At 49.3% G+C, this 24653-nt stretch overlaps 1 protein-coding gene across 1 annotated transcript in view; it reads left to right on the forward strand.

Moving 5' to 3' along the window:
• LOC135070575 (protein HIRA) overlaps positions 1 to 20973 on the forward strand; it is a 131153-nt gene extending 110180 nt beyond the window's left edge. The window contains exons 24-25 of the mRNA XM_063964776.1: positions 34 to 122; positions 20161 to 20973. Of these exons, the coding sequence (XP_063820846.1) occupies positions 34 to 122; positions 20161 to 20277 (206 nt within the window). The 3' untranslated portion in view covers positions 20278 to 20973. The remainder of the gene's footprint in view (positions 1 to 33; positions 123 to 20160) is intronic.
• The last annotated feature ends 3680 nt before the right edge of the window (positions 20974 to 24653 follow it).

Raw genomic sequence — 24653 nt, forward strand, 5'->3', positions numbered from 1 at the left:
ACCTTCACATCACTGGTTTCTTATGTTATGTAGGTTTTGAGCAGAAGCTGCGTGAGATTTGTCAGGATCTGTTGGGACCTGTCCATCACTCATCTGACAGCCAATGGGAATCTAGAATCTTGGTAAGATGCTATGTTTGTGTATGTCCACACATAGAGTAGATTCAGACTAGGGGTACATATGGCTTTTCAGAAATCTGAATGTCCAAAAGCATTATGTTCACCATGGAAGGCAGGTTCCTGTTATGTCGGCAAGTGTGAAATGCTACATAACAACTTGCCTGTCATGCTCCAGCTACCCCTCTGCCATCTCCTCCTGGATGGCTGAGCGTTCTCTGAAGCTCAACATGGACAAAACTGAACTCATTATCTTTCCCCCAGCCAGAGTAACACCCCCTACCAATATCTCTATCACTGTTTACAACACCATCATCTCCCCCGTTCCCCAACTCTGCTGCTTGGGCGTCACTCTTGACTACTCCCCCTCCTTTGCACCCTACATCCAAGCTCTGGCACAATCCTGTCGGTTCCAGCTACGCAACATTGCTCGCATCAGGCCATTTCTCTCCCAGAGTGCAACTGAACTTTATCATCCACTCACTGGTCATCTCACTGACTCCCCTCCAATCTGTCCTCAACTCCGCAGCTAGGCTTGTCTTCCTCTCCCGCCGCTCCACATCTGTCACTCCCCTTCGACAAAATCTGCACTGGCTCCCATTCCCCTACAGCAGGCATGTCCAAACTGCGACCCTCCAGCTGTTGAGAAACTACACATCCCAGCATGTCCTGACACAGCTTCAACATTCTCTGACAGCAAAACTGTGTCAGGGCATGCTGGGATACGTAGTTTCACAACAGCTGGAGGGCCGCAGTTTGGACATGCCTGCCCTACAGAATCCTCTTCAAATTCCTCACCCTCACATACAAGGCCATCTCTAATTTCACTGCTTCTTACATCTCCGATCTCTTCTCCCTTCATACTCCCTCCCGCCCCTTACGGTCGGCCAATGACTGGCGCCTCTACTCTACCCTGGTCACTGCTTCCCATGCTCGAGTTCTGCCCGTACTGCACCCCTTCAGTAGAATGCGCTCTCCCGCTCCATTAGAATCTTCCAGACCTTGCAAAGCTTCAAATGGGCACTGAAAACCCACCTATTCATCAAAGTGTACCCTTCCGACGCATAACCTAATCCTGAGGCTGCTCCTCCATCCCCGTGCCTCGACCATCTCTGCTTTGCTTACATCCTGCCATCAGCTACCTCCCGCTTGCTTGCACCTCATGTCATCTGTCTGTCGCCCCTTCTAAGCTGTATTATGTTTTGAGAATTGTGGTGCTCTTTGTTACTTGTACTCTATTTTGTTATTTATTTACTGTAATGTTAAGTTTTTGTCAGAGTTGGATACAGACTCCAAAGGAGTAAAGGGCACACATATAATGATTAATGTGGTACATGAAAAATTGTATCTTTATAGAAAAAATGAAATGTTTCTTTCTCTGACGTCCTAGTGGATGCTGGGGACTCCGTAAGGACCATGGGGAATAGCGGCTCCGCAGGAGACTGGGCACAACTAAGAAAGATTTAGGACTACCTGGTGTGCACTGGCTCCTCCCTCTATGCCCCTCCTCCAGACCTCAGTTAGAATTTGGTGCCCGGCCGAGCTGGTTGCACACTAGGGGCTCTCCTGAGCTCTTAGAAAAGAGAGTATATTAGGTTTTTTATTTTCAGTGAGATCTGCTGGCAACAGACTCACTGCTTCGAGGGACTGAGGGGAGAAGAAGCGAGCCTACCTGCTTGCAGCTAGCTTGTGCTTCTTAGGCTACTGGACACCATTAGCTCCAGAGGGATCGAACACAGGCCCAGCCTCGGTCGTCCGGTCCCGAAGCCGCGCCGCCGTCCCCCTTGCAGAGCCAGAAGCAAAAAGAACGTCCAGGAAATCGTCGGCTGAAGACTCCGGTCTTCATTAAGGTAGCGCACAGCACTGCAGCTGTGCGCCATTGCTCCCCATGCACACCACACACTCCGGTCACTGATTGGTGCAGGGCGCTGGGGGGGGGGCGCCCTGGGCTGCAATAAAAATACCTTAGCTTGGCAAAAAAACACATAATATAGTCAGTAAGACTATATATGTGTAAAATCCCCTGCCAAAAATATCCTGAAAAAAGCGGGAGAAGTCCGCCGTGAAGGGGGCGGGGCTATCTCCCTCAGCACACTGGCGCCATTTCCTCTCACAGCTCCGCTGGAAGGACGCTCCCAAGGCTCTCCCCTGCAGTTTCCAGGCTTAATAGGGTAAAAAAGAGAGGGGGGGCACTAAATTTAGGCGCAAACTGTGTATTATAGCAGCTATAGGGGAAAAATCACTGTGTGTAGTGTGTATCCCTGCATTATATAGCGCTCTGGTGTGTGCTGGCATACTCTCTCTCTGTCTCCCCAAAGGACTTTGTGGGGTCCTGTCCTCAGTCAGAGCATTCCCTGTGTGTGTGCGGTGTGTCGGTACGGCTGTGTCGACATGTTTGATGAGGAGGCTTATGTGGAGGCGGAGCAGGTGCCGATAAATGTGATGTCACCCCCTGCGGGGTCGACACCTGAATGGATGGACATGTGGAAGGAATTACGCGACAGTGTCAACTCCTTACATAAAAGGTTTGACGACATAGCAGATGTGGGACAGCCGGCTGCTCAGCCCGTACCTGCCCAGGCGTCTCAAAAGCCATCAGGGGCTCTAAAACGCCCACTACCTCAGATGGCAGACACAGATGTCGACACGGATACTGACTCCAGTGTCGACGACGATGAGACTAGTGTACATTCCAATAGAGCCACTCGTTATATGATTACGGCAATGAAAAATGTGTTGCACATTTCTGATATTACCCCAGGTACCACAAGAAAGGGTATTATGTTTGGGGAGAAAAAGCTACCAGTGGTTTCTCTGACGTCCTAGTGGATGCTGGGACTCCGTCAGGACCATGGGGATTAGCGGCTCCGCAGGAGACAGGGCACAAAAATAAAAGCTTTAGGACTAGGTGGTGTGCACTGGCTCCTCCCCCTATGACCCTCCTCCAAGCCTCAGTTAGGTTTTTGTGCCCGTCCGAGCAGGGTGCAATCTAGGTGGCTCTCCTAAAGAGCTGCTTAGAAAAAGTTATTAGGTTTTTTATTTTCAGTGAGTCCTGCTGGCAACAGGCTCACTGCAACGAGGGACTTAGGGGAGAAGAAGTGAACTCACCTGCGTGCAGGATGGATTGGCTTCTTAGGCTACTGGACACCATTAGCTCCAGAGGGATCGAACACAGGCCCAGCCATGGAGTCCGGTCCCGGAGCCGCGCCGCCGACCCCCTTGCAGATGCCGAAAAGTGAAGAGGTCCAGAAACCGGCGGCAGAAGACTTTTCAGTCTTCATGAGGTAGCGCACAGCACTGCAGCTGTGCGCCATTGTTGTCAGCACACTTCACACCAGCGGTAACTGAGGGTGCAGGGCGCTGGGGGGGGGCGCCCTGGGCAGCAATGATAATACCTTGTTCTGGCTAAAAATACATCACATATAGCCCCTGGGGCTATATGGATGTATTTAACCCCTGCCAGGTCTCACAAACACCGGGAGAAGAGCCCGCCGAAATAGGGGGGGGGGGCCTATCTCCTCAGCACACAGCGCCATTTTCCTGCACAGCTCCGCTGCGAGGAAGGCTCCCAGGACTCTCCCCTGCACTGCACTACAGAAACAGGGTAAAAAAAACAGAGGGGGGGCACTTTTTTGGCGATATTGATATATTAAGCTGCTATAAAGGAAACAACACTTCTGTAGGGTTGTTCCTATATATTGATAGCGCTTGGGTGTGTGCTGGCAAACTCTCCCTCTGTCTCCCCAAAGGGCTAGTGGGGTCCTGTCTTCGATAAGAGCATTCCCTGTGTGTCTGCTGTGTGTCGGTACGTGTGTGTCGACATGTATGAGGACGATGTTGGTGTGGAGGCGGAGCAATTGCCGGTAATGGTGATGTCACCCCCTAGGGAGTCGACACCGGAATGGATGGCTTTGTTTATGGAATTACGTGATAATGTCAGCACGTTACAAAAATCAGTTGACGACATGAGACGGCCGGCAAACCAGTTAGTACCTGTCCAGGCGTCTCAGACACCGTCAGGGGCTGTAAAACGCCCTTTACCTCAGTCGGTCGACACAGACCCAGACACGGACACCGAATCTAGTGTCGACGGTGACGAAACAAACGTATTTTCCAGTAGGGCCACACGTTATATGATCACGGCAATGAAGGAGGCTTTGCATATCTCTGATACTGCAAGTACCACAAAAAGGGGTATTATGTGGGGTCTGAAAAAACTACCTGTAGTTTTTCCTGAATCAGAGGAATTGAATGAAGTGTGTGATGAAGCGTGGGTTAACCCCGATAGAAAACTGCTAATTTCAAAGAAGTTATTGGCATTATATCCTTTCCCGCCAGAGGTTAGGGCGCGCTGGGAAACACCCCCTAGGGTGGATAAGGCACTCACACGCTTATCAAAACAAGTGGCGTTACCGTCTCCTGAAACGGCCGCCCTCAAGGATCCAGCTGATAGGAGGCTGGAAACTACCCTGAAAAGTATATACACTCATACTGGTGTTATACTGCGACCAGCCATCGCCTCAGCATGGATGTGCAGTGCTGGGGTGGTTTGGTCGGATTCCCTGACTGAAAATATTGATACCCTGGATAGGGACAGTATTTTATTGACTATAGAGCAATTAAAGGATGCTTTTCTTTATATGCGAGATGCTCAGAGGGATATTTGCACTCTGGCATCGAGAGTAAGTGCGATGTCCATATCTGCCAGAAGAAGTTTATGGACGCGACAGTGGTCAGGTGATGCGGATTCCAAACGGCATATGGAAGTATTGCCGTATAAAGGGGAGGAATTATTTGGGGTCGGTCTATCGGATTTGGTGGCCACGGCAACAGCCGGGAAATCCACCTTTTTACCTCAGGTCCCCTCCCAACAGAAAAAGACACCGTCTTTTCAGCCGCAGTCCTTTCATTCCTATAAGAACAAGCGGGCAAAAGGACAGTCATATCTGCCCCGAGGCAAAGGAAAGGGTAAGAGAGTGCACCAAGCAGCTCCCTCCCAGGAGCAGAAGCCCTCCCCGGCTTCTGCAAAGCCCTCAGCATGACGTTGGGGCTTTACAAGCGGACTCAGGGGCGGTGGGGGGTCGACTCAAGAATTTCAGCGCACAGTGGGCTCACTCACAGGTGGACCCCTGGATCCTGCAGGTAGTATCTCAGGGTTACAGGTTGGAATTCGAGAAGTCTCCCCCTCGCCGGTTCCTAAAGTCTGCTCTGCCAACGTCTCCCTCAGACAGGGCGACGGTATTGGAAGCCATTCACAAGCTGTATTCTCAGCAGGTGATAGTCAAGGTACCCCTCCTACAACAGGGAAAGGGGTATTATTCCACACTATTTGTGGTACCGAAGCCGGACGGCTCGGTAAGACCTATTCTAAATCTGAAATCTTTGAACCTGTACATACAAAAATTCAAGTTCAAGATGGAGTCACTCAGAGCAGTGATAGCGAATCTGGAAGAAGGGGACTTTATGGTGTCCCTGGACATCAAGGATGCTTACCTGCATGTCCCAATTTGCCCTTCACATCAAGGGTACCTCAGGTTCGTGGTGCAAAACTGTCATTATCAGTTTCAGACGCTGCCGTTTGGATTGTCCACGGCACCTCGGGTCTTTACCAAGGTAATGGCCGAAATTATGTTTCTTCTGCGAAGAAAAGGCGTATTAATTATCCCTTACTTGGACGATCTCCTGATAAGGGCAAGGTCCAGAGAACAGCTGGAGGACGTAGTAGCACTAACCCAAGTAGTGCTGCAACAGCACGGGTGGATTCTGAATTTTCCAAAATCTCAATTGACCCCGACGACACGTCTGCTGTTCCTGGGAATGATTCTGGACACGGTTCAGAAAAAGGTGTTTCTTCCGGAGGAGAAAGCCAGGGAGTTATCCGAACTTGTCAGGAACCTCCTAAAACCAGGAAAAGTGTCTGTGCATCAATGCACAAGAGTCCTGGGAAAAATGGTAGCTTCTTACGAAGCGATTCCATTCGGCAGATTCCACGCACGAACTTTTCAGTGGGATCTGCTGGACAAATGGTCCGGATCGCATCTGCAGATGCATCAGCGGATAACTTTGTCTCCACGGACAAGGGTGTCTCTTCTGTGGTGGTTGCAGAGTGCTCATCTGTTAGAGGGCCGCAGATTCGGCATACAGGACTGGGTCCTGGTGACCATGGATGCCAGTCTGAGAGGCTGGGGAGCGGTCACACAGGGAAGAAACTTCCAGGGAGTGTGGTCAAGCCTGGAGATGTCTCTTCACATAAATATACTGGAGCTAAGAGCGATTTACAATGCTCTAAGCCTGGCAAAACCCCTGCTTCAGGGTCAGCCGGTGTTGATCCAGTCGGACAACATCACGGCAGTCGCCCACGTAAACAGACAGGGCGGCACAAGAAGCAGGAGGGCAATGGCAGAAGCTGCAAGGATTCTTCGCTGGGCGGAAGATCATGTGATAGCACTGTCAGCAGTGTTCATTCCGGGAGTGGACAACTGGGAAGCGGACTTCCTCAGCAGACACGATCTACACCCGGGAGAGTGGGGACTTCATCCAGAAGTCTTCCACATGATTGTGAACCGTTGGGAAAAACCAAAGGTGGATATGATGGCGTCCCGCCTCAACAAAAAACTGGACAGGTATTGCGCCAGGTCAAGAGACCCTCAGGCAATAGCTGTGGACGCTCTGGTAACACCGTGGGTGTTCCAGTCAGTGTATGTGTTTCCTCCTCTGCCTCTCATACCAAAAGTACTGAGAATTATACGGCAAAGGGGAGTAAGAACGATACTCGTGGCTCCGGATTGGCCAAGAAGAACTTGGTACCCGGAACTTCAGGAGATGCTCACGGAAGATCCGTGGCCTCTACCTCTAAGACGGGACCTGCTTCAGCAGGGACCGTGTCTATTCCAAGACTTACCGCGGCTGCGTTTGACGGCATGGCGGTTGAACGCCGAATTCTAAGGGAAAAAGGCATTCCGGAAGAGGTCATCCCTACCCTGGTAAAAGCCAGGAAGGAGGTGACTGCACAACATTATCACCGCATTTGGAGAAAATATGTTGCGTGGTGTGAGGCCAGGAAGGCCCCGACGGAGGAATTTCAACTGGGTCGATTCCTACATTTCCTGCAAACAGGATTGTCTATGGGCCTCAAATTAGGGTCCATTAAGGTTCAAATTTCGGCCCTGTCGATTTTCTTCCAGAAAGAATTGACTTCAGTTCCTGAAGTCCAGACATTTGTAAAAGGAGTACTACATATACAGCCCTCGGTTGTGCCCCCAGTGGCTCCGTGGGATCTTAATGTAGTTTTGGATTTTCTCAAATCCCATTGGTTTGAGCCACTCAAATCGGTGGATTTGAAATATCTTACATGGAAAGTAACCATGCTACTGGCCCTGGCTTCAGCCAGGAGAGTGTCAGAATTGGCGGCTTTATCGTATAAAAGCCCATATCTGATTTTCCATTCGGACGGGGCAGAACTGCGGACGCGTCCTCAGTTTCTGCCTAAGGTGGTTTCAGCGTTTCACCTGAACCAGCCTATTGTGGTGCCTGCGGCTACTAGCGATTTGGAGGATTCCAAGTTGCTGGACGTTGTCAGGGCATTGAAAATCTATATTTCAAGGACGGCTGGAGTCAGAAAATCTGACTCGCTGTTTATACTGTATGCACCCAACAAGCTGGGTGCTCCTGCTTCTAAGCAGACGATTGCTCGTTGGATTTGTAGCACAATTCAACTTGCACATTCTGTGGCAGGCCTGCCACAGCCTAAATCTATCAAGGCCCATTCCACAAGGAAGGTGGGCTCATCTTGGGCGGCTGCCCGAGGGGTCTCGGCATTACAACTCTGCCGAGCAGCTACGTGGTCGGGGGAGAACACGTTTGTAAAATTCTACAAATTTGATACCCTGGCTAAAGAGGACCTGGAGTTCTCTCATTCGGTGCTGCAGAGTCATCCGCGCACTCCCGCCCGTTTGGGAGCTTTGGTATAATCCCCATGGTCCTGACGGAGTCCCAGCATCCACTAGGACGTCAGAGAAAATAAGATTTTACTTACCGATAAATCTATTTCTCGTAGTCCGTAGTGGATGCTGGGCGCCCATCCCAAGTGCGGATTGTCTGCAATACTAGTACATAGTTATTGTTACAAAAAAATCGGGTTGTTATTGTTGTGAGCCGTCTGTTCAGAGGCTCCTACGTTTGTCATACTGTTAACTGGGTTCAGATCACAGGTTGTACGGTGTGATTGGTGTGGCTGGTTTGAGTCTTACCCGGGATTCAAAATCCTTCCTTATTGTGTACGCTCGTCCGGGCACAGTATCCTAACTGAGGCTTGGAGGAGGGTCATAGGGGGAGGAGCCAGTGCACACCACCTAGTCCTAAAGCTTTTATTTTTGTGCCCTGTCTCCTGCGGAGCCGCTAATCCCCATGGTCCTGACGGAGTCCCAGCATCCACTACGGACTACGAGAAATAGATTTATCGGTAAGTAAAATCTTATTTTTCCCCCCATCTGATGAATTAAATGAAGTGTGTGAAGAAGCGTGGGCTTCCCCAGATAAGAAACTGGTAATTTCTAAAAAGTTACTGATGGCGTACCCTTTCCCGCCAGAGGACAGGGTACGTTGGGAGACATCCCCGAGGGTGGATAAAGCGCTCACACGCTTGTCAAAAAAGGTGGCACTTCCGTCTCAGGATACGGCCGCCTTAAAGGAGCCTGCGGATAGAAAGCAGGAGGCTATCCTGAAGTCTGTATATACACACTCGGGAATTATACTGAGACCGGCTATTGCTTCAGCATGGATGTGCAGTGCTGCAGCTGCGTGGTCAGATTCCCTGTCGGAAAACATTGATACCCTAGACAGGGACACTATATTGCTAACCGTAGAGCATATTAAAGACGCTGTCTTATACATGAGAGATGCACAGAGGGATATTTGCCGGCTGGCATCTAAAATAAACGCAATGTCCATTTCTGCCAGGAGAGGATTGTGGACTCGGCAGTGGACAGGAGATACAGATTCTAAAAGGCACATGGAAGTTTTGCCTTACAAGGGTGAGGAGTTGTTTGGGGATGGTCTCTCGGACCTCGTTTCCACAGCGACAGCTGGGAAGTCAGCATTTTTACCCCATGTTCCCTCACAGCCAAAGTAAGCACCGTATTATCAGGTACAGTCCTTTCGGCCCCAGAAAGGCAAGCGGGTTAGAGGCGCGTCCTTTCTGCCCAGAGGCAGAGGTAGAGGGAAAAAACTGCAACATACAGCCAGTTCCCAGGAACAAAAGTCCTCCCCCGCTTCCTCTAAGTCCACCGCATGACGCTGGGGCTCCACAGGCGGAGCCAGGTACGGTGGGGGCCCGTCTCAAGAACTTCAGCGACCAGTGGGCTCGCTTACGGGTGGATCCCTGGATTCTACAAGTAGTATCTCAGGGGTACAAGCTGGAATAGGAGACGTCTCCCCCTCGCCGTTACCTCAAATCTGCCTTGCCGACAGCTCCCCCGGACAGGGAGGCAGTGCTGGAGGCGATTCACAAGCTGTATTCTCAGCAGGTGATAATCAAGGTACCCCTCCTTCAACAAGGACGGGGTTACTATTCCACAATGTTTGTGGTACCGAAACCGGACGGTTCGGTGAGACCCATTTTAAATTTAAAATCCTTGAACACTTATATAAGAAGGTTCAAGTTCAAGATGGAATCGCTCAGGGCGGTGATTGCAAGCCTGGACGAGGGGGATTACATGGTATCACTGGACATCAAGGATGCTTACCTGCATGTCCCCATTTACCCTCCTCACCAGGAGTACCTCAGATTTGTGGTACAGGACTGTCATTACCAATTCCAGACGTTGCCGTTTGGTCTGTCCACGGCACCGAGGGTATTTACCAAGGTAATGGCCGAAATGATGATACTCCTTCGGAAAAAGGGATTTTAATTATCCCGTACTTGGACGATCTCCTTATAAAGGCGAGGTCCAGGGAACAGTTGTTGATCGGAGTAGCACTAGCTCGGGAAGTGCTACAACAGCACGGCTGGATCCTGAATATTCCAAAGTCGCAGCTGGTTCCTACAACGCGTCTACTGTTCCTGGGGATGGTTCTGGACACAGAACAGAAAAAAGTGTTTCTCCCGGAGGAGAAGGCCAAGGAGTTGTCATCTCTAGTCAGAGACCTCCTAAAACCAAAACAGGTGTCGGTGCACCACTGCACGCGAGTCCTGGGAAAGATGGTGGCTTCTTACGAAGCAATTCCATTCGGAAGGTTCCATGCAAGGATCTTTCAGTGGGATCTGTTGGACAAGTGGTCCGGATCGCATCTTCAGATGCATCGGCTGATAACCCGGTCTCCAAGGGCCAGGGTGTCGCTGCTGTGGTGGCTGCAGAGTGCTCATCTTCTAGAGGGCCGCAGATTCGGCATACAGGACTGGATCCTAGTGACCACGGATGCCAGCCTTCGAGGTTGGGGGGCAGTCACACAGGGAAGAAACTTCCAGAGACAATGGTCGAGTCAGGAGACTTCCCTACACATAAATATTCTGGAACTAAGGGCCATTTACAATGCCCTAAGTCAGGCAAGACCCCTGCTTCAACACCAGCCGGTGCTGATCCAGTCAGACAACATCACGGCGGTCGCCCATGTAAACCGACAGGGCGGCACAAGAAGCAGGATGGCGATGGCAGAAGCCACAAGGATTCTACGATGGGCGGAAAATCATGTGTTAGCACTGTCAGCAGTGTTCATTCCCGGAGTGGACAACTGGGAAGCAGACTTTCTCAGCAGACACGACCTCCACCCGGGAGAGTGGGGACTTCATCCAGAAGTCTTCCAAATGGTTGTACACCGGTGGGAAAGGCCACAGGTGGACATGATGGCGTCCCGCCTCAACAAAAAGCTAAAAAGATATTGCGCCAGGTCAAGGGACCCTCAGGCGATAGCTGTGGACGCTTTAGTGACACCGTGGGTGTACCAGTCGGTTTATGTGTTCCCTCCTCTTCCTCTCATACCCAAGGTACTGAGGATAATAAGAAGGAGAAGAGTAAGAACTATAATCATTGTTCCGGATTGGCCAAGAAGAGCTTGGTACCCAGAACTTCAAGAAATGATATCAGAGGAACCATGGCCTCTGCCGCTCAGACAGGACCTGCTGCAGCAGGGACCCTGTCTGTTCCAAGACTTACCGCGACTGCGTTTGACGGCATGGCGGTTGAACACCGGATCCTGAAGGAAAAAGGCATTCCGGAGGAAGTCATCCCTACGCTGATTAAAGCTAGGAAGGAGGTGACCGCAAACCATTATCACCGCATATGGCGAAAATATGTTGCGTGGTGTGAGGCCAGAAGGGCCCCAACGGAGGAATTTCAGCTGGGTCGATTTCTGCACTTCCTACAGTCAGGGGTGACTATGGGCCTCAAATTAGGTTCCATTAAGGTCCAGATTTCGGCTCTGTCGATTTTCTTCCAAAAAGAACTGGCTTCACTGCCTGTAGTTCAGACGTTTGTTAAAGGAGTGCTGCATATTCAGCCCCCTTTTGTGCCTCCAGTGGCACCTTGGGATCTCAACGTGGTGTTGGATTTCCTTAAGTCACATTGGTTTGAGCCACTTAAAACCGTGGAACTAAAATATCTCACGTGGAAAGTGGTCATGCTGTTGGCCTTGGCTTCGGCCAGGCGTGTGTCAGAATTGGCGGCTTTGTCATGTAAAAGCCCTTATCTGATTTTCCATATGGATAGGCCGGAATTGAGGACTCGTCCCCAATTTCTTCCTAAGGTGGTATCAGCTTTTTATTTGAACCAACCTATTGTGGTGCCTGCGGCTACTAAGGACTTGGAGGATTCCAAGTTGCTGGACGTAGTCAGGGCCCTGAAAATCTGTTTCCAGGACGGCTGGAGTCAGGAAAACTGACTCGCTATTTATCCTGTATGCACCCAACAAGCTGGGTGCTCCTGCTTCAAAGCAGTCTATTGCTCGCTGGATCTGTAGTACGATTCAACTTGCACATTCTGCGGCTGGACTGCCGCATCCTAAATCTGTAAAAGCCCATTCCACGAGGAAAGTGGGCTCTTCTTGGGCGGCTGCCCGAGGGGTCTCGGCTTTACAACTTTGCCGAGCTGCTACTTGGTCGGGTTCAAACACATTTGCTAAATTCTACAAGTTTAATACCCTGGCTGAGGAGGACCTTGAGTTTGCTCATTCGGTGCTGCAGAGTCATCCGCACTCTCCCGCCCGTTTGGGAGCTTTGGTATAATCCCCATGGTCCTTACGGAGTCCCCAGCATCCACTAGGACGTCAGAGAAAATAAGAATTTACTCACCGGTAATTCTATTTCTCGTAGTCCGTAGTGGATGCTGGGCGCCCATCCCAAGTGCGGATTGTCTGCAATACTTGTATATAGTTATTGCCTAACTAAAGGGTTATTGTTTGGAGCCATCTGTTTGAGAGGCTCAGTTGTTATTCATACTGTTCACTGGGTATAGTATCACGAGTTGTACGGTGTGATTGGTGTGGCTGGTATGAGTCTTACCCGGGATTCCAAATCCTTTCCTTATTGTGTCAGCTCTCCCGGGCACAGTTTCCTAACTGAGGTCTGGAGGAGGGGCATAGAGGGAGGAGCCAGTGCACACCAGGTAGTCCTAAATCTTTCTTAGTTGTGCCCAGTCTCCTGCGGAGCCGCTATTCCCCATGGTCCTTACGTAGTCCCCAGCATCCACTACGGACTACGAGAAATAGAATTACCGGTGAGTAAATTCTTATTTTTTTCTATATTATAATTTTCACATACCTTCATTATGTGAACCATCATTTACTTTATGTAATTTGTCAGTTAACTGGTTAAAGCATGTTTCGGGCACCATCAGTGCAACTGCAAGCAAGATGGTAATTAATCATGTCTACAGTTGTACTGATGGTGGGCGTAAAATGCTTTAAGTAATACTTGCCGACACCTGCTTCACTGTTTCCTCACAATGCTTGACAAAGTGGATAACTGCTTCCTGTCTGAATAAACAGTAACAAAGTAATTTCATTTTCAGATATTATTTTTTATGTGTTTTCAAAATAAGCACAAATTATTCTGACTCAATGTGTGTGTCATCCCTGAGTTTAGATTTCAAGTGATTGAGGCTGCTTGGTACTGAATGTTTGTATCTTGCTCATTTTTATTGAGTAACACTTCCTTCAGAAGCCATACAGTGCTTACTGTCCTTTGCCCGCTATGTGTATTCTCCTCACAATGGCGAATTAAGGAAAAGCGTCATATTAGGCATCACTCTACTTCAGTGATTTTCAACCTTTTTCAATTCGCGGCACACCGATAAAAGTTTAAAATTGCCAAGGCACACCATCAGTGCGCCACGGGAAAAAAAAACACATTGGCCCCCACAGTAATTAAACTGACGGGATGCCGCGATCGGTATACTGACAGCCAACATCACGTTTGTCGGTAAAACATATCTAATCCTTAATAATGTCATACACTTTCCCCCCAGTAATTCCACACACTGCCCCCCCAGTAATTCCACCCCATTGCCCCCCCCCAGTAATTCCACCCCATTGCCCCCCATAATAATTCCACCCACTGCCCCCAATAATAATTGCTGCCACCCACATCCCCCCCCCCCCCCCACAGTGATTCCAAACATTGCTTACATAAATACATTTTTTATTTTAAATATAAAACCTGCATCTGTAACGCTGAGATGACAGCATGGATGGAGGAGCAGCAGTGGCCAGTGGACGGACGGACACTCCAGGCAGGAATGCGACGTGGAATGGCCAGTGGACGGACGGACGTACACTCCAGGCAGGAATGGGACGTGGAGTGGCCAGTGGGCGGGCGGGAGAGCACTCCAGGCAGGAATGAGACGTAGCGTGCGTGACCTATGAGTCACACACGCGGAAGTGCACACTGCACAGCGCTGTCCGAGCCGGCTATTGATTCCGGCTGGCGGCGGGTCTCTGGCTGGCGGGCGGCAACGGATCTCTCTGGCGGGCAGCGGTGGGGAGCATATCTGGCTGCCGGCGGCACACCTAGAGAACGCTCGCGGCACACTAGTGTGCCGCGGCACAGCGGTTGAAAATCGCTGCTCTACTTAATGGTTACAGTCGTCAATTATAACAGTTACTAAGTCCTAATCGGCTACAGACTTTTGCTTCCTTCACTTGCTGAGTTGTGCAATGACTTTGGTGGGATTATTTTACAAGAAGGTACAGCACATTTCTCTATCGTCCTAGTGGATGCTGGGGTTCCTGAAAGGACCATGGGGGGAATAGCGGCTCCGCAGGAGACAGGGCACAAAAAGTAAAGCTTTTTCCGATCAGGTGGTGTGCACTGGCTCCTCCCCCTATGACCCTCCTCCAGACTCCAGTTAGATTTTTGTGCCCGGCCGAGAAGGGTGCAATCTAGGTGGCTCTCCTAAAGAGCTGCTTAGAGAAAGTTTAGCTAGGTTTTTTATTTTACAGTGATTCCTGCTGGCAACAGGATCACTGCAGCGAGGGACTGAGGGGAGAAGGAGTCAACTCACCTGCGTGCAGGATGGATTGGTTTCTTGGCTACTGGACATCAAGCTCCAGAGGGACGATCACAGGTACAGCCTGGATGGTCACCGGAGCCACGCCGCCGGCCCCCTTGCAGATGCTGAAATCAGAAGAGGTCCAGAATCGGCGGCTGAAGACTCCTGCAGTCTTCTAAAGGTAGCGCACAGCACTGCAGCTGTGCGCCATTTTCCTCTCAGCACACTTCACACGGCAGTCACTGAGGGTGCAGGGCGCTGGGAGGGGGGCGCCCTGGGAGGCAAATGAGTACCTATAAAGGCTAAAAATACCTCACATATAGCCCTAGAGGCTATATGGAGATATTTAACCCCTGCCTAATTTTTCTAAATAGCGGGAGACGAGCCCGCCGGAAAAGGGGCGGGGCCTATCTCCTCAGCACACGGCGCCATTTCCTCTCACAGCTCCGCTGCTCAGGACGGCTCCCAAGTCTCTCCCCTGCACTGCACTACAGAAACAGGGTAAAACAGAGAGGGGGGGGCACATTTATGGCGATATTTTGATATAACAAAGCAGCTATAAGGGAGCACTTATTATAAGGCTATCCCTGATATATATATAGCGCTTTTGGTGTGTGCTGGCAAACTCTCCCTCTGTCTCCCCAAAGGGCTAGTGGGTCCTGTCTTCGTTAGGAGCATTCCCTGTGTGTCTGCTGTGTGTCGGTACGTGTGTGTCGACATGTATGAGGACGATATTGGTGTGGAGGCGGAGCAATTGCCAAATATGAGGATGTCACCCCCTAGGGAGTCGACACCAGAATGGATGCCTTTATTTATGGAACTACGGGATAGTGTCAACACGCTAAAGCAGTCGTTTGACGACATGAGACGGCCGGACAATCAATTAGTGCCTGTCCAGGCGACTCAAACACCGTCAGGGGCTGTGAAACGCCCTTTGCCTCAGTCGGTCGACACAGACCCAGACACAGGCGATGACTCCAGTGGTGACGGTGACGAATCAACCGTATTTTCCAGTAGGGCCACACGTTATATGATTTTGGCAATGAAGGAGGCGTTACATTTAGCTGATACTACAGGTACCACTAAACAGGGTATTATGTGGGGTATGAAAAAACTACCTATAGTTTTTCCTGAATCAGAAGAACTAAATGACGTGTGTAATGAAGCGTGGGTTGCCCCTGATAAAAAGCTGATAATTTCAAAGAAATTATTGGCATTATACCCTTTCCCGCCAGAGGTTAGGGAGCGCTGGGAAACACCTCCTAGGGTGGACAAGGCGCTAACACGCTTATCTAAACAAGTGGCGTTACCCTCTCCTGAGACGGCCGCACTTAAAGATCCATCAGATAGGAGGATGGAAAATATCCAAAAAAGTATATACACACATGCAGGTGTTATACTACGACCAGCTGTAGCAACTGCCTGGATGGGCAGTGCGGGGGTAGTTTGGTCAGAATCCCTGATTGAAAATATTGATACCCTGGACAGGGACAATATTTTACTGTCGTTAGAACAAATAAAGGATGCATTTCTTTATATGCGTGATGCACAGAGGGATATATGCACACTGGCATCACGGGTAAGTGCTATGTCCATTTCGGCCAGAAGAGCTTTATGGACGCGACAGTGGACAGGCGATGCGGATTCAAAACGGCATATGGAAGTTTTGCCGTATAAAGGGGAGGAGTTATTTGGAGTCGGTCTATCAGATTTGGTGGCCACGGCTACAGCCGGGAAATCCACCTTTCTACCTCAAGTCACTCCCCAACAGAAAAAGGCACCGACTTTTCAACCGCAGCCCTTTCGTTCCTTTAAAAATAAGAGAGCAAAGGGCTATTCATATCTGCCACGAGGCAAAGGTCGAGGGAAGAGACAGCAACACGCAGCTCCTTCCCAGGATCAGAAGCCCTCCCCGGCTTCTACAAAAGCCTCAGCATGACGCTGGGGCTTCTCAAGCGGACTCGGGGACCGTGGGGGGTCGTCTCAAAAATTACAGCGCGCAGTGGGCTCACTCGCAAGTAGATCCCTGGATCCTGCAGATAATATCTCAGGGATACAGGTTGGAATTAGAGACAGATCCACCTCGCCGTTTCCTGAAGTCTGCTTTACCAACGTCCCCCTCCGAAAGGGAGACGGTGTTGGAAGCCATTCACAAGCTGTACTCTCAGCAGGTGATAGTCAAGGTACCTCTTCTGCAACAAGGGAAGGGGTATTATTCCACTCTTTTTGTGGTACCGAAGCCGGATGGCTCGGTAAGGCCTATTCTAAATCTGAAGTCCTTGAACCTGTACATAAAGAAGTTCAAGTTCAAAATGGAGTCACTCAGAGCAGTGATAGCGAACCTGGAAGAGGGGGACTTTATGGTATCCTTGGACATCAAGGATGCGTATCTCCACGTTCCAATTTACCCCTCACACCAGGGGTACCTCAGGTTCGTTGTACAAAACTGTCACTATCAGTTTCAGACGCTGCCGTTCGGATTGTCCACGGCACCTCGGATCTTTACAAAGGTAATGGCCGAGATGATGATTCTTCTTCGAAGAAAAGGCGTATTAATTATCCCATACTTGGACGATCTCCTAATAAGGGCGAGGTCCAGAGAACAGCTAGAGATGGGATTAGCACTGTCTCAGGAAGTGCTAAAACAGCACGGGTGGATTCTGAATATTCCAAAATCCCAGTTAATGCCGACAACTCGTCTGCTGTTCCTAGGGATGATTCTGGACACGGTTCAGAAAAAGGTTTTTCTCCCGGAGGAAAAAGCCAAGGAGTTATCCGAGCTTGTCAGGAACCTCCTAAAACCAGGAAAGGTGTCTGTACATCAATGCACAAGAGTCCTGGGAAAAATGGTGGCTTCTTACGAAGCAATTCCATTCGGCAGATTCCACGCAAGAATTTTCCAAAGGGATCTGTTGAACAAATGGTCAGGGTCGCATCTTCAGATGCACCTGCGGATAACCCTGTCTCCAAGGACAAGGGTGTCTCTTCTGTGGTGGTTGCAGAGTGCTCATCTATTGGAGGGCCGCAGATTCGGCATACAGGATTGGATCCTGGTGACCACGGACGCCAGCCTGAGAGGCTGGGGAGCAGTCACACAAGGAAGAAACTTCCAGGGAGTATGGACGAGCCTGGAAACGTCTCTTCACATAAACATTCTGGAACTAAGAGCAATATACAATGCTCTAAGCCAGGCAGAACCTCTGCTTCAGGGAAAACCGGTGTTGATCCAGTCGGACAACATCACGGCAGTCGCCCATGTGAACAGACAGGGCGGCACAAGAAGCAGGAGTGCAATGGCAGAAGCTGCAAGGATTCTTCGCTGGGCAGAGAATCATGTGATAGCACTGTCAGCAGTGTTCATCCCGGGAGTGGACAACTGGGAAGCAGACTTCCTCAGCAGACACGATCTTCACCCGGGAGAGTGGGGACTTCATCCAGAAGTCTTCCACATGCTGGTAACCCGTTGGGAAAGACCAATGGTGGACATGATGGCGTCTCGCCTCAACAAAAAACTGGACAGGTATTGCGCCAGGTCAAGAGATCCGCAGGCAATAGCTGTGGACGCGCTGGTAACGCCTTGGGTGTACCAGTCGGTGTATGTGTTTCCTCCTCTGCCTCTCATACCAAAAGTATTGAGAATTATACGGCAAAGAGGCGTAAGAACGATACTAGTGGTTCCGGATTGGCCAAGAAGGACTTGGTACCCGGAACTTCAAGAGATGATCACGGAAGATCCGTGGCCTCTACCTCTAAGGAGGGACTTGCTTCAGCAGGGTCCCTGTCTGTTTCAAGACTTACCGCGGCTGCGTTTGACGGCATGGCGGTTGAACGCCGGATCCTAAAGGAAAAAGGCATGCCGGAAGAAGTCATTCCTACTTTGATTAAAGCAAGGAAGGAAGTAACCGTGCAACATTATCACCGAATTTGGCGAAAATATGTTGCGTGGTGCGAAGATCGGAGTGCTCCGACGGAGGAATTTCAACTGGGTCGATTCCTACATTTCCTGCAATCAGGATTGTCAATGGGTCTCAAATTGGGATCTATTAAGCTTCAAATTTCGGCCCTGTCGATTTTCTTTCAAAAAGAATTGGCTTCAGTCCCTGAAGTCCAGACCTTTGTTAAGGGAGTGCTGCATATACAGCCTCCTGTGGTGCCTCCAGTGGCACCGTGGGATCTCAATGTGGTTTTGGATTTCCTAAAATCTCATTGGTTTGAACCACTAAAAAAGGTGGATTTGAAATATCTCACATGGAAAGTGACCATGCTTATAGCCCTGGCTTCTGCCAGGAGAGTGTCAGAATTGGCAGCTTTATCTTACAAAAGCCCATATCTGATTTTCCATTCGGACAGGGCAGAACTGCGGACTCGTCCGCATTTTCTCCCTAAGGTGGTGTCAGCATTTCATCTGAACCAGCCTATTGTAGTGCCTGCGGCTACAAGTGACTTGGAGGACTCCAAGTTACTGGACGTTGTCAGAGCATTAAAAATATATATTGCAAGGACAGCTGGAGTCAGAAAATCTGACTCGTTGTTTATATTGTATGCACCCAACAAGATGGGTGCTCCGGCGTCTAAGCAGACGATTGCTCGTTGGATCTGTAGCACAATCCAACTTGCACATTCTGTGGCAGGCCTGCCACAGCCTAAATCTGTAAAGGCCCACTCCACAAGGAAGGTGGGCTCATCTTGGGCGGCTGCCCGAGGGGTCTCGGCATTACAACTTTGCCGAGCAGCTACGTGGTCAGGGGAGAACACGTTTGTAAAATTTTACAAATTTGATACTCTGGCTAAGGAGGACCTGGAGTTCTCTCATTCGGTGCTGCAGAGTCATCCGCACTCTCCCGCCCGTTTGGGAGCTTTGGTATAATCCCCATGGTCCTTTCAGGAACCCCAGCATCCACTAGGACGATAGAGAAAATAAGATTTTACTTACCGATAAATCTATTTCTCGGAGTCCGTAGTGGATGCTGGGCGCCCATCCCAAGTGCGGATTATCTGCATAAATTGTACATAGTTATTGTTAACTAATTCGGGTTATTGTTGAAGGAAGCCATCTTTCAGAGGCTCCGCTGTTATCATACTGTTAACTGGGTTTAGATCACAAGTTGTACGGTGTGATTGGTGTGGCTGGTATGAGTCTTACCCGGGATTCAAAATCCTCCCTTATTGTGTACGCTCGTCCGGGCACAGTACCTAACTGGAGTCTGGAGGAGGGTCATAGGGGGAGGAGCCAGTGCACACCACCTGATCGGAAAAAGCTTTACTTTTTGTGCCCTGTCTCCTGCGGAGCCGCTATTCCCCCCATGGTCCTTTCAGGAACCCCAGCATCCACTACGGACTCCGAGAAATAGATTTATCGGTAAGTAAAATCTTATTTTTTAAAGATAAATTGTGCCATGATCTCTAGTTTACTTGATAATGATAAAATGAAAAGCCAATGTATCCCTTTTGCAATGAATTAACCTTTACTAGTATTCTACTTTAAGCAACTATATAAACTGTATGTTTGCAAGGTTTACAAACGCCATTTGCAAAATGACAATTTTTCTTATTTTGTCAATCAGGGTTTCCGGAAAAGAGAGCTGCTGAAGGAACTTCTCCCACTTATCGGACAGAATCTTCGTTTCCAGCGACTTTTCACAGAGTATCAGGAGCAGCTTGACAGCCTGAGGGACAAATAACATTACTTTGTTCACATCATTATCCTCCTTTTTTTAGTTGTTCTCCTTTGCGTGCTTGCCTGCTAGTTTGGGAAAACAAACGGCAAAGCAGCGTCCACTGTGAGTAACAATGGTGCTCAGAGGAAAATGCATGGACATTAGGAGTTATTTAATGGAGCCACTCTAGCCTTTTGTTCATCCGCTAGAAGCCCTGTGATTGCTTGGTCTTTCTTGTTCATTGGAAGACTGAAGATTGCTGTTGACACGTTTAAATATGAATGCGAGGATGTTGGCCATCATTTGCAAGAAAAGCACAGTATATTATTAATACACTTGAATCGCATTGCCCCATCTATATATAGGTTTTTTTTCTCCCATTGCTTAACCAAGACCTTGCACTATACAGATGTAACTGATGGCTGCATTGGAGTGTCATAATGCAGCCAAATTTCACCTGGGAATACAAGAAGAATGCTGCCCTGTCACAGACTATTTTTGTACTAGACTTTGCGAACTTGTAATACACTTTCCACAGGCCAACAATCAGAGCCTACATTTCTGTTGAATGTGGGAAATTATGATCATGACTGCTGTGTTTCAATACTCCCAACAGCTGAGTCTGTACTCATTCAGTTCTTAATTTTTAAATGTTTGTAAAAAAAAAAAAAAAAAAGGCAAAAAAACACAGGGTTTTTTTTTTTCCATTCCTTTTCTAACAATTAAAAAAAAAAAAAAAAAACAGCAAAAAAACCCTAATTTGTATTTTGTTATTTGATTCTTCCAATCAGATTATTCAATTGCAGAGAGTATAGGGGTATTAATTATACTACTGTACTAGAGATAGATTTATGGAACTGTTTATATTTTTTCTTTTAGAGACCATAATTTTTTTGGTTGAAGCCGCAGCTGCAAGCAAAAGCAATATAAATTTGTCTGATTATACAAGAGCATGGACTAAACAAAAAACAGGCATAAATAAATGACCGTTGCATAAAAACACACAGACCAACATTGGTCTTAAAAAAAAAAAAAAAAAAAAAGAGAAACTATAGTCCTAATGTTGAATTTCTCTGACGTCCTAGTGGATGCTGGGTACTCCGTAAGGACCATGGGGAATAGACGGGCTCCGCAGGAGACTGGGCACTCTAAAGAAAAGATTAGGTACTACATCTGGTGTGCACTGGCCCCTCCTCCAGACCTCAGTTAGAATCTGTGCCCGGCCAGAGCTGGTTGCACACTAGGGGCTCTCCTGAGCTTCCTAGAAAGAAAAGTATTTGTTAGGTTTTTTATTTTCAGTGAGATCTGCTGGCAACAGACTCACTGCTACGTGGGACTTAGGGGAGAGAAACAAACCTACCTGCTTGCAGCTAGCTTGTGCTTCTAGGCTACTGGACACCATTAGCTCCAGAGGGATCGAACACAGGGCCCGACCTCGATCGTCCGTTCCCGGAGCCGCGCCGCCGTCCCCCTTGCAGAGCCAGAAGACGGAAGAAATCGGCGGCTGAAGACTTTGGTCTTCATTAAGGTAGCGCACAGCACTGCAGCTGTGCGCCATTGCTCCCTATGCACACCACACACTCCGGTCACTGATGGGTGCAGGGCGCTGGGGGGGGGCGCCCTGGGCAGCAATTAGAGTACCTTACATGGCAAAAAGCACATAATACAGTCTAATAAACTGTATATGTGCATAATCCCCCGCCATAAAAGTATATAATAAAGCGGGAGAAGTCCGCCGAGAAGGGGGGCGGGGCTATCTCCCTCAGCACACCGGCGCCATTTTCTCTTCACAGCTCCGCTGGAAGACAGCTCCCCAGGCTCTCCCCTGCAGTTTCCAGGCTCAAAGGGTAAAAAAGAGAGGGGAGGCACTAAATTTAGGCGCAAACTGAGTATATTAAGCAGCTATAGGGAAAAATCACTTTTGTTAGTGTAAATCCCTGTTTATATAGCGCTGTGGTGTGTGCTGGCATACTCTCTCTCTGTCTCCCCAAAGGACTTTGTGGGGTCCTGTCCTCAGTCAGAGCATTCCCTGTGTGTGTGTGCAGTGTGTCGGTACGGCTGTGTCGACATGTTTGATGAGGACGCTTACGTGGAGGCGGAGCAGGTGCCGATAAGTGTGATGTCGCCCCCTGCGGGGCCGACACCTGAGTGGATGGATATGTGGAAGGTATTAACCGACAGTGTCAACTCCTTACATAAAAGGTTCGATGACGCAGCTTTGGGACAGCCGGCATCTCAGCCCGCGCCTGCCCAGGCATCTCAGAGGCAGTCAGGGGCTCAAAAACGCCCGCTACCTCAGATGGCTGACACAGATGTCGACACGGAGTCTGACTCCAGTGTCGACGAGGATGAGACAAATATACAATCCACTAGGGCCATCCGATGTATGATTACGGCAATGAAAAATGTGTTGCACATTTCTGACATTAATCCGGTTACCACAAAAAAGGGTATTATGTTTGGGGAGAAAAAGCAGCCAGTGACTTTTCCCCCATCTGATGAGTTAAACGAATTGTGTGAAGAAGCGTGGGGTTCCCCAGGTAAGAAACTAGTAATTTCTAAGCGGTTACTAATGGCGTACCCTTTCCCGCCAACGGATAGGTTACGCTGGGAGACATCCCCTAAGGTGGACAAAGCGCTCACACGCTTATCAAAAAAGGTGGCACTGCCGTCTCAGGATACGGCCGCCTTAAAGGAGCCTGCAGATGGAAAGCAGGAGGCTATCCTGAAGTCTGTGTATACACACTCAGGTACTAGACCGAGACCTGCTATTGCTTCAGCATGGATGTGCAGTGCTGCAGCAGCGTGGTCTGATTCCCTGTCTGATAACATTGATTCCCTTGACAGGGACACTATATTGCTAACCATAGAGCATATTAAAGACGTAGTCTTATATATGAGAGATGCACAGAGGGACATTTGCCGGCTGGCATCTAGAATTACTGCGATGTCCATTTCTGCCAGGAAAGTATTATGGACTCGGCAGTGGACGGGTGATGATTCTAAAAGGCACATGGAAATTTTGCCTTATAAGGGTGAGGACTTGTTTGGGGACGGTCTTTCGGACCTTCTTATCCACAGCAACAGCTGGGAAGTCGACTTTTTTACCTCAGGTTCCCTCACAGCCTAGGAAAGCACCGTATTATCAAGTACAGTCCTTTCGGCCTCAGAAAGGCAAGCGGGTTAGAGGCGCGTCCTTTCTGCCCAGAGGCAGGGGTAGAGGGAAAAAGCTGCACCATACAGCCAGTTCTCAAGAACAAAAATCCTCCCCTGCTTCCACTAAGTCCACCGCATGACGCTGGGGCTCCACATGTGGAGCCAGGTGCGGTGGGGGCCCGTCTCCGGAACTTCAGCGACAAGTGGGTTCGCTCACAGGTGGATCTCTGGGTTTTACAAGTGGTATCTCAGGGATACAAGCTGGAATTCGAGACGTCTCCCCCTCGCCGTTACCTCAAATCAGCCTTGCCAGCTACTCCCCAGGACAGAGAGGTAGTACTGGCGGCAATTCACAAGCTGTACCTCCAGCAGGTGATAATCAAAGTTCCCCTCCTTCAACAGGGACGGGGTTACTATTCCACAATGTTTGTGGTACCGAAACCAGACGGTTCGGTGAGACCCATTCTAAATTTGAAATCCTTGAACACTTATATAAGGAAGTTCAAGTTCAAAATGGAATCGCTCAGGGCGGTTATTGCAAGCCTGGAAGAGGGGGATTACATGGTATCACTGGACATCAAGGATGCTTACCTACATGTCCCCATTTACCCACCTCACCAGGTGTACCTCCGTTTTGTGGTACAGGACTGCCATTACCAATTCCAGACGTTGCCGTTTGGTCTGTCCACGGCACAGAGGGTATTTACCAAAGTAATGGCCGAAATGATGATACTCCTTCGAAAGAAGGGAGTTATAATTATCCCGTACTTGGACGATCTCCTTAAAAAGGCGAGGTCCAGGGAGCAGTTGTTGGTCGGAGTAGCACTATCTCAGGAAGTGCTACAACAGCACGGCTGGATTCTGAATATCCCGAAGTCGCAGCTGGTTCCTACGACGCGTCTGCTGTTCCTGGGTATGATTCTGGACACAGAACAGAAGAAGGTGTTTCTCCCGGAGGAGAAGGCCAAGGAGTTGTCATCTCTGGTCAGAGACCTCCTAAAACCAAAACAGGTGTCGGTGCATCGCTGCACACGAGTCCTGGGAAAGATGGTAGCTTCTTACGAGGCAATTCCATTCGGCAGGTTCCATGCACGGATCTTTCAGTGGGATCTGTTAAACAAGTGGTCCGGATCGCATCTTCAGATGCATCGGCTGATCACCCTGTCCCCGAGGGCCAGGGTGTCTCTGCTGTGGTGGCTGCAGAGTGCTCATCTTCTCGAGGGCCGCAGATTCGGCATACAGGA

This window comes from Pseudophryne corroboree, chromosome 1 (genome assembly GCF_028390025.1).
Source record: "Pseudophryne corroboree isolate aPseCor3 chromosome 1, aPseCor3.hap2, whole genome shotgun sequence".
NCBI classification, from domain to species: Eukaryota; Metazoa; Chordata; class Amphibia; order Anura; family Myobatrachidae; genus Pseudophryne; species Pseudophryne corroboree.